General features: G+C 36.6%; 1 protein-coding gene across 3 annotated transcripts in view; it reads left to right on the top strand.

Moving 5' to 3' along the window:
- The first annotated feature begins 288 nt into the window (after positions 1–288).
- Positions 289–15,146, top strand: part of LOC123675244 — a 98,814-nt gene continuing 83,956 nt past the window's right edge. The window contains exon 1 of one of the 3 annotated variants that reach the window (XM_045610588.1): positions 289–458. In XM_045610588.1, the coding sequence (XP_045466544.1) occupies positions 304–458 (155 nt within the window). In that variant the 5' untranslated portion in view covers positions 289–303. Of the gene's footprint in view, positions 459–6,499; positions 6,771–15,146 lie in introns of those variants that run through there. The other 2 variants (XM_045610589.1, XM_045610590.1) reach the window with 2 other exon arrangements.

Here is a 15,146-nt window from a genome sequence, read left to right as displayed (position 1 = left end):
ACATTTAAAGTCAGGATACCAACTTTTAAATGCTGACTAGAAACATTAAATAAAAACATATAGTTACTACAATTATTTAGGGTAATATCTCATGAACATCATTTGATTTTGACTTTTCGGTAGTCAAGAAGTAGGCTAGAAGCATCACGAACATTACTAACTTCCAATCTCAGACAATAATTGTCCTCGGTTAAGTAAGTCTTCTGTTAGTAAAATTAGCTCATCGTTCTTGATACTCAATATAATATTTTTGCTTCAGAATTTTCTACTCCGCATGCTCTATGCTGTGATACGTCGAGTGAGATGTCATGTCGCTGTGACAACCCATCTTGCTCCCACATGGTGCTGGCAGAAGCCATCAAAGAAGCCTCCAATCTCACCGATTTGGAGAGGGTCACCATCTTGAGGGTGCTCGGGAGAGATGAACTCTTGCGAAGAGAACAGGAGGTGAAGGTGATGTGAGTATCAGAGAACATTCTTTAATTGCTCTTTAACTTTGACCAATTTGAACCACAGAGTAATCTACACAAATACTACTGCTTCTAGTGCAGATTCAACCTTATAAATTTCAGATTTATCGAACTCTTTAAACTCGAATTAACTTTTGATGATTTCATATAGTTCATATTTGTTAGAATATCTATTAATACAGAGTTGTCTCGTATTTATGAGTTTCTCTAAAGCATTTTATCGACTGGACCATGGTATCCTTCTTAGAAAACTGTCAATCCAAAGGAGGACATCCTTTGGATTGTGAGTTTCAAACTTTTTTTTTAGTCTTAGCTCACGAATAGGCGACTTAGGGTTCGATATTCAGGTTACAGAACGGCTGAATTCGTGGCGTCCTCTGGTATTCCCCAGGGATGTATATTAGGTCCTCTGCTATTCATAGTGTTCATAAATTCTGTGTGTTGAGGATTGCTGGGATCTCCAGAGTAACATAGATTGGCTTACTTGTTGGTGTGACAAAAACTTGCTTTCTCTTAACATTTTTAAGTGTCAAGTATCCTTGAGCCGTGAGAGACCAATAGTAGAGTTTCCACAGATAGCCACGTTCTCAATGAAAAGTTCAGTATAGATACCTTAGCTTTCTGTTCTGGGATCACGACTTCACTGTGGATAGTTTGGTATGAGCTTTTTTTTCAATGAGTTTTTTCGCTCATGCCTGGCTCCATTTAATTCATTTTTGGTTGAATAATATTCTTTATTTTCGGTGTATAATTTTTTGGTTTCATTTCTTGTATATTTATTTTTAGCTAAATTAAGAACTGTTTACACTGCTCCTACTTTCTCGCAGACTTGCTGATCTCTTACGTTTGATCTCCTTTGCTTTTTTGTATTCCTTCTGTCTTTGAGCAAGCAGTTTTTTGTAGTTGTTTACTGCTTCTTTACGATCCAAACAACGCTTCTTTTTGAGAGCAAGACGATGTCTCTTACATTGCAAGACGGTGGGAGTAATGAGGCGCTGAATCTTTTTATTCTCCAATTCTGTTATTGGCCTCCGCTGTAGAACGGTGTAATTATAAGATTAAAATTAAATAAAATCAATCACTGGTTTTGAAAATAGAGAAAATGGTTTGTCATCATTTCGACATCATTTTTGTAAGATCTTTCAAAATTATCAGAGGTGTATTTACCTCAGACACCTCATACGCAACACATCATTTGAGAGATGTTGGACACAATTGATTTCGTTCGTATTTCTATCGAAAAAGTCGAGTTAGCTGTATTGGTGGCTTCCGCAAATATAACCTTCATATCCTATTGTTTATACTCGCCGAACCGTAATTCGCAGGCAATGTTTGAAAACGCGAAACGGCACTTTATTGCCTTCAAAGGCAAACATACCGCATGTATTGGGAATGCCGGAATAAACACGTCTAGAATCATTGGTTTTGTTCGATCAACACTCTTACATAACGGTTCGTCGGGTCCTCATATCTGGCGAATTTCAACTCGTTCAAAAAAATATAGTGGTAAACATGACGCCGCGGGGCTTGAACCCGGATGTATTGGTGTCGGAGTTTTGAGTTTTTAATCCCAGTGGGATATTTTTTGGATATGTTGGGTAATTCTAAGAGTTGAAAAAATTTTTTTTAAGATTGTGTAACTTAAATAATGTTTCCAAACTGTTAAGTTATTGTTCCCCGAAAAGATTTCACATTTTGTCAAGATGACTGTAATTTTCAAAAACTAAATCAAGGGATACATAGGGATAGAACTTTGCTTCCGCCGTTTTTTTTTTCCGAAATTCGATGTTTTATTGTAGAAAACTGGTTATACATTTATGATTCAAAGTTTTGTTCATCGCTGGCCACTACTTTCTTCCATCTTTCGGGCAGCGTACGAATCCCGCGTTGAAAAAACTGGTCATCTTTTGAAGCGATCCACGAATCGATCCAAATTTTTACTTCTTCATTAGACCGGAATTGCTGGCCAGTCAGGCCGTGTGCCATTGATCGAAACAAATGATAGTCCGAGGGAGCAACGTCTGGAGAATACGGCGGGTGGTGTAGCTCTTCCCATTTCAACGTTTCAAAGTCGAGCATTCTCATGCTGTAAAATCACTTTATCATGTCTCTCGTTATATTGCGGCTATTTGTCTTTTAATGATCGGCTCAATCGCATTAATTGTGTTCGATAACGATCGCCTGTGATTGTTTCAGTCGGTTTTAACAACTCATAATATACTTCGCCGAGCTGGTCCCACCAAATACTGAGCATGACCTTGCAACCTGAATATTCGTTTTGGCCGTCGACGTGGAAGCATGGCCGGGATATCCCCATGATTTTCTGCGCTTGGGATTATAATAATGAACCCATTGTTCGTCTCCAGTCACAATGCGATGTAGCAATCCTTTCCGTCTTCGCCTTGCAAGCAGCTGTTCATAAGCAAAAAATGCCGTTCAACATCTCTCGGCTTCAACTCGTACGGCACCCAATTTCCTTGTTTCTGAATCATTTCCATGATTTTTTGGCGTTTTGAAATGGCTTGCGTCACTTCCAATGACTTTTGGCCTAAAACAAGTGAAAACTACGCCACTAATAAAAATTGAACGATACACGCTTCAAAAACGCATTGAAATTGTTGAAATTCATTACAAGAATGGTGAAAATTTTGCAGCATGGAGAATTTCATGATAAGGATATGGTGTTGCAACCGTAGCCGTGACGGCCTTTTGGCTGATATCGTTTTCCATCGTCAATGGCCTATGTGACTTTCTCTTTACAATGAAATAAACATTTTCAATATCAAAATCTCTTATTGGAAAACCCTCTATGAAGGAACAAGCGCTCAAAAACTTCTGAAACCAAGCCTTCTCTCTATTTTATTTTGGAATGATTCTAAAAACTCATCATTAATAATCCAAATGTTGAGTTATATTAGATGGTAGTTTCTAGTTTCCAAATATCTTTGATCATTTCCAATATCTTCCTACTTTTTCAATATACGTGATACACCCTGTATATTTTCCGGTAGATCCTCAGGGAATTTAGACTTTTATTGGGTTTTTAGGAGCGAGAGAGATTTGCCAGTGAAAGTTGAATGATGTTTCTACTGAAGATTATCCTTCATCTTCTCACCAGATCGTCATTTATAATTTCCAATAAAGAAGTTATCGACTTCCATTCACCAACAGCTTTTAGCTGCTAAAGGATCGAAATCACAATGATGGAGCCAATTATATACAACCTCTGGTGTTTTATGAAGAAATAAAACTTGCCGTCCACCATTGTCAATCAGCCTAATTGATTTTTGATGGCCTTATTGTGGTGTTAAAATTTGATGGCCGGTTTATGTTACCAGAGACTAAAAGTGACACACTTTCTTTTGTATCTATTTCGACAGATAAGATTAAATTGTATGTTTAATGTTTTGATTGGCCATCAAAGATTATTACATGGTACACAATGTTTGATAGAACGTCAGCATAAAACAGAGTCGGCTCAATCATAAAAACGTCAATAAATTACGAATGTTCACACAGAAGAATATAAAACTTACGATAAAATTGGTCAAAATTCTACAATGCAAGGGACTCATCTACAGGGTCATCTTGAGAAGTGAATGTTTTTTTTTGCTTATCTGGGTAGTTGGAAATTTTTTTCTTGTTTCGAGGTTTGGAATAACTTGTTGCTTTCAAGTCAAGCGAATGTAGATGAAGAATTGTGAACATTTTATTTATGAAAAACATTTTGGTCTCCGATTTCAGGTTCTGCGCTAGCAAAATGCATCCTGAACAACTTTGGTTTTGTGTATGTCTGTCGGTCCGCACATCCTAAACTTCTTCAATTATCTTTCGATTTGAATTAAATTTGGTGAAGTCATTCAGTTTGGGCTGTAGATCATGAATGGCAAGTAAGCCCATAAAAATTCCAGATGAATGGCCTTGCTGATGAACATCCCTAAAATATTCAGAATAAAATTTCATAGGAATTTCAGCATTTTCTAATAACAGTGTGCCTTGCGCATGCATGAATTAAGAGACAGAAATAATCTACTAAGACGCTGACTTTTCAAGAACTTCGGAGGAGCCTAGTGCCACATCTATTGGCAGAGTATTTTTATTTTAATGAATAAAATAAAATATGGTGTATATGAAAATTTTCAAGCTTTCAAAGAATCGGATGACTATATGTAGGAGCTCTTCACGGGTTTCTACCAAGGGACATCTGCCTATAACAGGTGGAAAAATTGGTCTGTTTTTCTGTGTAAGGCTCAGCTGTTTCTCTTATTCCCCTTCCGATTTAAAAATTGATATCGGAAGTCCTGGCACAGTGGATTCATATGATTTCTATTGCAACCATATATCTTTTCCTAGAGATTTGAAAATATTTCAGGGAGAAAGATCATTGTTTCAAATCCCAACATCCAAATTTTCAGCACAACATTATGCTTTGTTTTCCTCATATATATTCTTTTGAGATAGAGCAATACAAAAAATTATCAACTTCAAACAACAGAGCACGTGTAGATGTAATCTCAGTATTAGCAGAGGACAAGCAAACGGAGCATCATACATTTCAACATATGATACGAAAGTACAGATAAAAACCTCAGCAAAAACTCTGTCTCCCCGTATAGGTGCAGTGATTGGTTTGTGTATTTGTTTACAGAGTAAGCAAACATATTTATATTGAATATTGAAGGGCTTCCAAACAAAATCTTGTCCATCCAGTCTCTTCACCAACGGTTGACGAATTCATAATGAAATCTGAAACCAAAAAAGAAATGAAGCAGAAAGGAGTAATAAATGTTAGTTTTTATTAAAATGATTTGAAGTTAGCGACCCATTCTAAGGAGAATCTGAAACTGAATAGATAGCTTGAAACCACCATGAAATTTATAAATTGGACAAGTATTCACCAAGTGATCAATGATTCAATGTCATTTGAAGAGCATGACAAGTCCTAGGTCGATTTAAAATTCACCAAATTTTCCTAGGAAGATTAAAACCCAGAACTCCCTCTGAAGGATCAACGATTAAACTTTTGTTGAAGACACTACAAGAACTCCATTCCAATCGCCAAATTTCCTTGTCACTTTCATTAGATTGAAGGAAAATATTAATCCATAAAGGTTTGCGTGACTTAAATCTGGCAGTTCTAGTATCTGGGAGGTAAGATACAATTCGAAATGAGTTCAGCAGAAATGAACATTTTCCCAAGATTAATCGACTAACAACTGTCTACGAATATGAGGCAGAATTATATGGGACAGCATTGGTAACCAATGTAAAGGTGTTGATCTAATAGTTCCACTGATAATTCTCATAGAAACGTTAAGCTGTCCATCAATTTTATGAACATGAGCACTTTTAAACCAAACAGAACAACAGTATTTAGCAGCAGAAAAACCAACGCCAAAGCAGCCTTACGAAAAGTGCTGACATCCCATGCACCCCATGAAGAACCAGATCATTTTTCTTCTTCTTCATTCTTCTTTTTTAGGCGATTCGCCTGTTTCTTTCCGTCGAATCTCTGCCTACACTGACAAATTGTCGCTCCATCGCTTTCGAGGGCGTCCTAAACTTCTGCGACCTAGTGGTGATTTATCGCGTGCAATTCTGATAATTTTTGAAGAATATTATTCCATAAACGTCTAATAAGCAATCGCGGTGAAACACCCTGTATACTCGTTTTTTTTCAATATCCAAATGAAACCTCTAATTGGAAATCCTAATAGAGGCAAATAAAAGATTTCGTAAAAAGTCTTTCTACACCAAACCCCTTGATGCCAGAGCCTCAACGTCCAGACCGATTTTACATCTTCAGCCAAGTCCAAGCAATTCCCCATATTGGCGACCAGTTCAATAAATCACCCTTTTCGTCCTTTCTCTCAATCAGCCGCTACGCGAATGTTCAAACCTCCGATATGTCACGAAGTCCCTTACTCGACTCCGCTTCGTGAACCTGTCTCAAGTCGGATAACTGTCTCAGCGCCTGCGCCCTCCCAGCACACCTTGATCGGCCAGAAACTTACAATCTCCAAGACGACAAACAAGAACCGAACGTAAGACAAGTGAAGTCTGTTAAATCGGCCGGTATACACAATACGAGGGATGGTAAATCTGCATTTTTCTGCGTGTTCAGGAAAACTGAAACCGTGTGAATAACGCTTCTGAGACTGTTCAGACGAGTGTGGTTTTAGAGTGTTCAGTTTGAGTGTGGTTTCTCGCTTGATCCACTGTTGATATCTCCGGGTTCAGAGCTGGATTTGCCCTATAAGGATTATTTGGACCATCGAGCTGCCTAGCAAAACGTCACAGGTACACAGATACTACTTAAATTAAACTCTAACGTCCGATACAATTTTTCACAAATTTGCTACATAATTTGGTGCTTATCTTTTATCACGGAGAACGTCAGACAGGGTGTTTACTTTGGCAGGATTCACTTTTCTAGGAAGTTACGGATACGGCTTCCTTCAGGTTGAGCATTTGACGGTCAATAACCTGAAAATTCGTGCCGACAATGTAGTTGGTTATGATATGCGGGAACTACACGCATTGTTCGCGTTTTCATGCTTTTCGAAGAGGTTCCCATAGAGACCTGTTAGGATGATACATGGGGTCATGTCACTTGGATCCTTGTTTTGGCCATTTGTTGGTCGCAGGTGACGTTTCGCTGGTGCCGGACTTGAATGTCATCTGTTTCTTGTTGCGGTATTGGGAAATGTTAGTTTTAGGTGAAGAGGTTGACAGATCTGGCGATAAAGTTTAATTAGGTGCTTTGAACTCGGAATTCGAGGTAAAGAGGTTTCATTGGACTGGTTTTGGAAAAATTCTAGTATAATTCTTTGATACTATCATTAATTTTAAGGAGAACTGTACAACATTTACTTAGGTTTATTATATCCTTGTTGGATATCTCCAATCATTAAAAACCAGTAAATAAAATGCAAACATATCGGTGGATTCGAACCCAGGTTCTATGTCCAAACGTTCACCGCAAACACCTCATCTATGTTCTTCGGAGGTGACTATGTTATATTATGATGATTTTGATTATATTCATATCTCCAAAAATATTGTATTCAGTATCATCGTAGTAATATATGTTCGATTTCATGATTATGTATTGTTGAGTTTTCGAAAAATGAATTCTTTTCCTAAATTTTTTGCTTTAACAATTAATTAATCGTACCTACATATCGTTTATTGAATTAGAAGAATTGATGCAGTTGATTTTTGTACCAACTTTGATGCAAAGTTTTTGAAAAGACATGACCGACGGTGGACAGATTTTTGTTTATCCGATTCTAGGATTCCAAAATGTATTCTTCTTCTTACTGTAGGACCTACCTTTCAAAATGTTAGGTAACTGTGAAAATCTAAAGTAGGGGTCAAAATTTCGTTTCCTTGAATTATCCCTAAAGTCTATTGAAAATATGAACAAAGTCGAACGAATCATTCATGATCTAATCCGAAAATCCTTATCGAGTAGAAAATTCCGAGAATTCTACATTTGCGCATGACAACGCTTACTCATCATATGAAAAAAATATCTATACGAAATTCCATCGGCATCGGAAAAGAATTGAAGAAATCAAGCGTTACAAGGATTGCGACACATAGACCGACAGACAGTCACAAAACCAAAGTTATTTAGAAAAGTCTGAAATGCATTTTGTGAGCAGAAAGTCCTAAAATCATCCCAAAAGTGATGACAAAGCTACCTCCATTTTTGGTAGACTTGGAAGCCAAAATAAGAACAGAATAAATTCATTAGACTAATTGTAAAAAATTACAAAATCACAAAGCAAATATTAATCTTCGAACAATATCAAATTAAAATTACGCCTTCTAAATATGAGTTCATGAGATGATGATCATCTCGTGGCTTACATAAATGCACAGAATTTGCTAGTTTTTTCGTCATCCAATGAGATATTTAGAAACACTGAACAGTAGTGTTGAAATTGCTTTGTTCCTTGAGATGTCTCTGTTTGCCTTCTTGATATCAATACCATGCCACATTTTGCATCAAATTTCGTCTTTTCTGAAGTGGCCCAACCTGTAACGGTATAGCAGACGGTTGCTTATATTACCTGCATTTCCGGCGTCTGGTTATTGTCTTCAACTATCGAATACAGGTTGTTCCAACTACATTTTGCCATCTGTAGGTAGCTACAGGTTTTCCAATAAGAGGCTTAATGTTGATATTGATGTTTATTTCGTTGTAAATAGGAAGGTTTGCTATTAACGATGGAAAACGATATCAGCCAAATTTTCTATGACCAATTCGCACATTTTGCAGCAATATATTCTCGATAACTTCACGAATTCCATCTTGAGGTTTTGAATCCATCGTAGAGCATTGGTACAGACCTTATCTTTCACAAATGTTGCTTGTGTGGCACGTACCGTTGTCCTGTTGAAAATAAACACTATCAACATCAACATCTTTCAATTTCGGCCATGAAAATCATTCAATCATAGCTCGGTTGCGCAATATATTCACCGTAACAGTTGCACCAACCTCTTCTACGATTTTTTTTTGTCCAATTACATCACCAGTCCCAAAACTCCACCAAACAATGAAAGGTTGAAAATAGATGGGCTTTTCATAATGATTCTTCCATCTTTCGAGCTGCAAATTCGACAATTCTGCTTATTAACGTGGCCGTTGAAAATGGGCCTCATCAATGAAGATGATTTTCCGGTAGAAATCCTTATCATTTTGATGCATTTCCAGAACCCAATCAGCGAAAATAAGACGTTGCTGGTAATGCAATTATAATTATAATAATAATAATAATGTTTATTATTATTTACTCAATTGCTTGAGTTCTTGTGTTAACTATACTTTTAAAGCCTTAAGTCCTAAGTATTCACACAAAATACGGTGTAATATCGTCCCAAGATCGACAAACCTGGGATTTCGTAGACACTACGGACTACAGCATCAATATTCTCAGTTGTTCTTGAGCGTCGCACACTGTTCAGATTCTTCACATCACTAACTTCTTCCAACAACTCGAATTTTTCCACCAGCTTCACAATTGCCAGCTGAGAATGTGCTTCACGACGAATCAAAATGCTTTAGTTTGGCGAATTGTGACTGCAAAATTTTCAAGTCAAAAGATTACAGCTTCCAAAGTGGTAGATAACGGGCTATTGAAAATGAAACTTCTTATTGGAAAACCTATATTGCTTAAAACGGAAACTGTAAAAACATCCTCGAAATATTTCTAAACTCTAGTAAACAATAAATCAAGACACCAATTGAACTTCGTTGAAGTGCACAAATAAATCTCAAATGTCAGACAGTACTTTGGCTTAACTTCTAGACACTCCTCAGGTCATTCCATCTCAGATACACGATCTATATATTCCCACAGCGCCATGAGCGTCACGAACAATGAAAAAAAAACATAAAAAATGTCTTTATTAAATATCTATCAATTGGATCTCAGAACGCGAAGCGTCTTATAATCTGGCATCAGAGTTTTCACGATTCGGCCATCAAATTATGCCATTGTGAAACTGGATGGAACACAATATACATTTGGGGCCATTAATGTGGCAACCTTCGCAAAGATCAATCGCATTGAACTTTGCCGAAGTACAAAACCGTGAAAGCGATGTTGTAAGTGATTTTTAGTCGATGCAGGAGATTATTTCTGGTGCTACTTTTTACCCATTTTTTTTTGCGGGCGGATTAATATGACTTGGATATCAGCGTCCTTGTCTAGATTTTTCGAGAGGAAATTATATATAATGAATAGTTGAAATGCTTCATTATTTGCAATCATTTCCTTTGCAAGATATCCATTCGCTGCTCTACATATTTCAACAGACTTCAGTCTGAAAGTATCGACAAAATTTCATAAAAAAGCATTAACTTGAAGTCAGCAGTTTTTGAGCGGTGAAATATTAGATTTTTGTTCATTTTTCATATTATTCTTGAATTTTATGGTTCTGGTTGAGAAATCAACGCAAAATTTTGAACGGAGCTCGAAATGGTTATTATATAGGGTTTTACAATAAGAGATTTCAGTTTAATATAAATAAAAAACGAGTATCTTTTAAGAAGAATCAATGGATGTTTATTTCATTGTAAAGCTTATTACAAGCGGCCTGAAAAAAAGTCTAAAGGTGTTTAATCACAAAGTCCCGGTGGCCAATTGTGATCAACTCTTCGAGAAATAAAAGGCCAGGAAACTTTTCTTGCAAAATTGCGATTGTTTCTTTGTATGTGTGGGACGTAGGGCAGTGTTGTCGAATAAAAATGTCGTCCACAGCAATACCGTCCAATTCCGGCCATAAAATAGCATTAATTATAAATCTGTAGAGCAATTCATTCAACGTAACGATTGCACCAGCCTCCCTTTCGAATAATCAAGGCCCAATCACGCCACCACATTTGAAAAACTGTTGTGTACTTGAGTGACTCACACGGTTTCGATTCTTCACATCACAAATATGCCCCAAAAGCTCAAATTTCTCCACCAGTTTCACTATTACCTACCGAGGAGGTAATCCACGAATATCCAAAAGTGCTTTAGTTTTGCGAAATGTTATTGCAAAATTTTTATCATTTTTGTAGGGAATTTTAACAATTTTAGTACATTGTTGTTCCAATTTTAGTAATGGCGTAGTTTTTACTTGCCAAATGTCAAAAAGTAAAGAACAGGATTGAATTTGAGAACGGATTCCACATCAGAGTCGCACTTTACCATTTGAGACCATTCTGGGATCAAAATTCGAAAATTACAGACATTGTTGACGAAATAATAGATCGATTGGTAAAGGAAACGAGTGCTTAAAAATCTCATCTGAAATCCTTCTAAGAATACCCACATGCAAAACCGAACAAGTTTGCTACATAACAATAAATAAAACGCGTTGATTTCAATTCCAAGTAATTATATATGATCGAATGACTCATTTTTAAATGTGATACAGTCATATTGAATGTAGAGGTGGACACTTGTCCATTTGATCGTTCTCTCAAATCACATATTTATGGAAACATTTTAAGAATTTTAATGAGGACGTAAGTAGTTGCATGTTTGGTGTATTGCTATTAGTCCTCTTTGAGTCCTTGCAATACAATGACCACAAAAGGCTTCCTTCAGTTATAGTTGGACGTGAAATTAGATTTATGATTTCCCTAAAGAGATTAAATTGAATTAGATCGAAGCATATGTTTCTTCCTTTTCGGTTTGAGAAATTGAACTGAATTCTCTCTGATGTGAATTGAATTATTATCATGAAACTCATGTTTTTCTAGCATGACATTCGAAATAAGGAAGGAGTAGTCTGTTTCTGGTATAACCGGAATTTTTTGAGATCTGAAAATATTTTAGGGATTAATATCATTGCCTCAAACCCCAATTTGCGAATTGTCAACTGAAAATTATGATTAGTTTTAACGGGTGTTTTTTTTCGAGGTATATAACTTTAAGTTGGCATTACTGTTCAAGATGGCGACCGATTTAACAGCTGTCAAGTGATTTATTCTCAGTTTGGTTTGGAAATTCATCATGAATAGACTCACGCCTGAACAACGCTTGCAAATGGTGCAATTTTATTTCGAAAATAATGGTTCTGTGCGGAATACGTTTCGCGCACTACATCCCTTTTATTTTGTTTAGCGATGAAGCGCACTTCTGGTTGAATGGCTACGTCAACAAACAAAACTGCCGCATTTGGAGTGAAGCCAATCCTCAAGTGTATGTCGAAACACCGTTACATCCAGAAAAACTGACTGTTTGGAGCGCTTTATGGGCTGATGGAATCATTGGTCCGTACTTCTTCAAAAACGATGATGACCAGAACGTTACAGTCAATGGTGATCAGTATAGAGCCATGATTACTAACTTTTTCATTCCTGAATTGAACAACCATGATGTCCAGGAGCTGTGGTTCCATCAAGACGGCGCAACATGTCACACAACTCGTGCCACCATCGATTTATTGAAAGACACGTTTGGTGACCGCCTAATTTCACGTTTTGGACCTGTGAATTTGCCTCCAAGATCTTGTGATTTAACACCGCTAGACTACTTCCTGTGGGGCTATGTAAAGTCATTGGTCTATGCGGATAAGCCACAAACCCTTGACCATTTGGAAGACAACATTCGCCGTGTTATTGCCGATATACGGCCACAAATGTTAGAAAAAGTCATCGAAAATTGGACGTCCAGATTGGACTACATCCGAGTTAGCCGTGGCGGTCATATACCAGAAATCATATTTGAAATGTAATGCCACAAGATTATCTTGCGGATTTATAAAATTCATGTCAATCGAATAATCCATCGTTGTTTTATTGCAATTTAAAGTTCTATAGCTCAAAAAAAAACACCCTTTACATAAACGTCTAATAGGCCATCCCGGTGAATCACACTGTATTCTAAAAATATACTATTACAGATGAAAAAGATCAAAAACTAATTTAAAATGTTCAAACGAAAAATCCAAACTTCCATTCATACTTTGTTGACATCACATCATACCCAAGAGTCGAGACCATTATGTTATGTGCACTCTACTGCTCAAATGCAGATGAGCCAACTACTGTGTCAAAACATCTCATCCATAAAAGAATAATAATAAGCACTCCTTCTACACGAGTTTACGCCTCCACTATGCTTGTAATTTTATAACTTGTTTTGGTGACAATTAACTTTATATTCGTGACGTAATTAATAGCCGACAAAGAACAATTCGCGTTGCCTAGGAAATGCGAACTCTGTCAAGAAGCTTGAATAATAATTTCGAAATTTACAACGCTTTGCGAGTACTCGAGAACAAAGTTTTACGAGTGGGGCGTTAGAAATCGATACTTCGCTCCTTTAGGAACTTTTATTGAGTTCTCGTGTGAGATGTTTTCGAGAGCGAGAACAATAACCGTAAAGTTCATTGTGGTCCCAAGAATCCAGAGGAGTGTTTCAACGATCAGCTGGAACTTTTTTTTTGTCTTGTTATTTATTCCGGGAAATTTTTATTCAGATGATCGGACAGCTAAACCTCGCTGAAAGTTTTATGTAGTGTGTTGTGAATGGAATAGAATCTGGAAATGGTGGAAGTTTAAGAGTCCGTTCACGCGGCGCAAATTCAAGCGTTTTCTTAACTAATTCGGTCTTGATTTTCTCAGGAACGGTAAACGCTATCGAGATGATTCAAAACAATATTGGAAGGTCTTTATCCCTTGTATGATCGTTAGGTAATAATTTCACTTTAAGTTGCAAATTAATTGTTTTATTGAAGTAGAAAGTACGATTTTCAATAACAATTTTGAATAATTTATTGTCGCTTCAGTTGACCTAAATTCGAAAATCTAATACAACATGGTCATAGCCTATTTCTTCTTCTTTCCAATGATACCAATTAGAAATATATTACATCATAGTTACTCAAAATTCTATGTGACGTTGCAAATCTGTTTCAAGTGCCAGAATTGTGAACTAAAAATCGTTGCTCCTCCCTGAGGGGCGTGGTTTGTAGCTATCAGGTCTTTTAGGAAATATATTCTCATAAACCTGAATTATTTGTCACGAACAAAAAAAATATTTTGCCGCTTATACCTGCATGTTTCTATTGAAGCATTGATTATCTTTAGAGTCATACGACCGATTTTCATGTAACTTTCTCGAATGAAAAAATGGATTCCTCATGGAAGGTTTTGGATTGGATCCAATAGTCAATTAATTATCATACTTCGGACCGAAGGTTTCGTAAGTTTGGGAAAAAGTAAATGTCTCTTATTATGAAGGAAAGCGATTCGGATGTAATGATGGCTGGCAAATTACCTTGTTTTTACCATATATAACTCTTGTTTTCAGTGGCGTACCCAGACATAAGCCTTGGGGGGATAAAGAAAAAATAATTTCAAATTTTCCTTCTTTTAAAGAAGTTTTCCAAAGAAATTTGCTTACTCATAATGAGATTTTGATATATAACGTTGATACGTATAATGGATATTCCTCCTGGGGGGGATATATCCCCCTTATCCCCCCCCCCTTGGGTACGCCACTGCTTGTTTTATTGAACCAATAGAATTCGTAAATTTCCCATAGTTACGGCGTATTGATATTGGTTAAATTGTTTTAGTGTTTCGCATAGAGTAATAAGCATAGAGATAGGGAGTATACGCAATTTTCACATGTCCCCAACATGGTTAGATTACGTTCTCGGATTGTGATATATTTTCGAATCCACAATTTTACTATATCTTTATGAATGTATGTTATATTGAATGAAATATATTTATTTGAGTGATTCCCGATTGAAAATGCAAATTTGAATATTTGGAATCAGATATTTTTCCTAATTGTCGAATTTATAATAAGCAGAATATTTATTATTCTCTGTATCTACCTGCTGAAATCCAAGGTTTGGCAACTTTTGCTCTCCTAGTGTCATCGGTTGTTTCACATCGTTTGGCGCGCTTGAAGTTTGTTCTCTGAATTTCTGATATTTTAGGTATTTATTTCAATATATTTTGAGTTGATATGAAACGTTGATTCACTTTGGGACATAAGAAGTGCGTTTTTTGTGGAGAAACTTGCGAATCGGGTAAAATATTGTATCACTGATAGTCTTTATTTCTGCGCGCTTCATGTCAAATTTGTAAGTTCGGGGACAAAATTTGCTTACTGAAATTGCTCCCTCTATCTATGTTTATAACTCTGA

Source organism: Harmonia axyridis, chromosome 3 (genome assembly GCF_914767665.1).
Source record: "Harmonia axyridis chromosome 3, icHarAxyr1.1, whole genome shotgun sequence".
Classification (NCBI taxonomy): domain Eukaryota; kingdom Metazoa; phylum Arthropoda; class Insecta; order Coleoptera; family Coccinellidae; genus Harmonia; species Harmonia axyridis.
The sequence above is the reverse complement of the archived record's forward strand: the minus strand, read 5'-3'. Positions and strand labels throughout refer to the sequence as shown.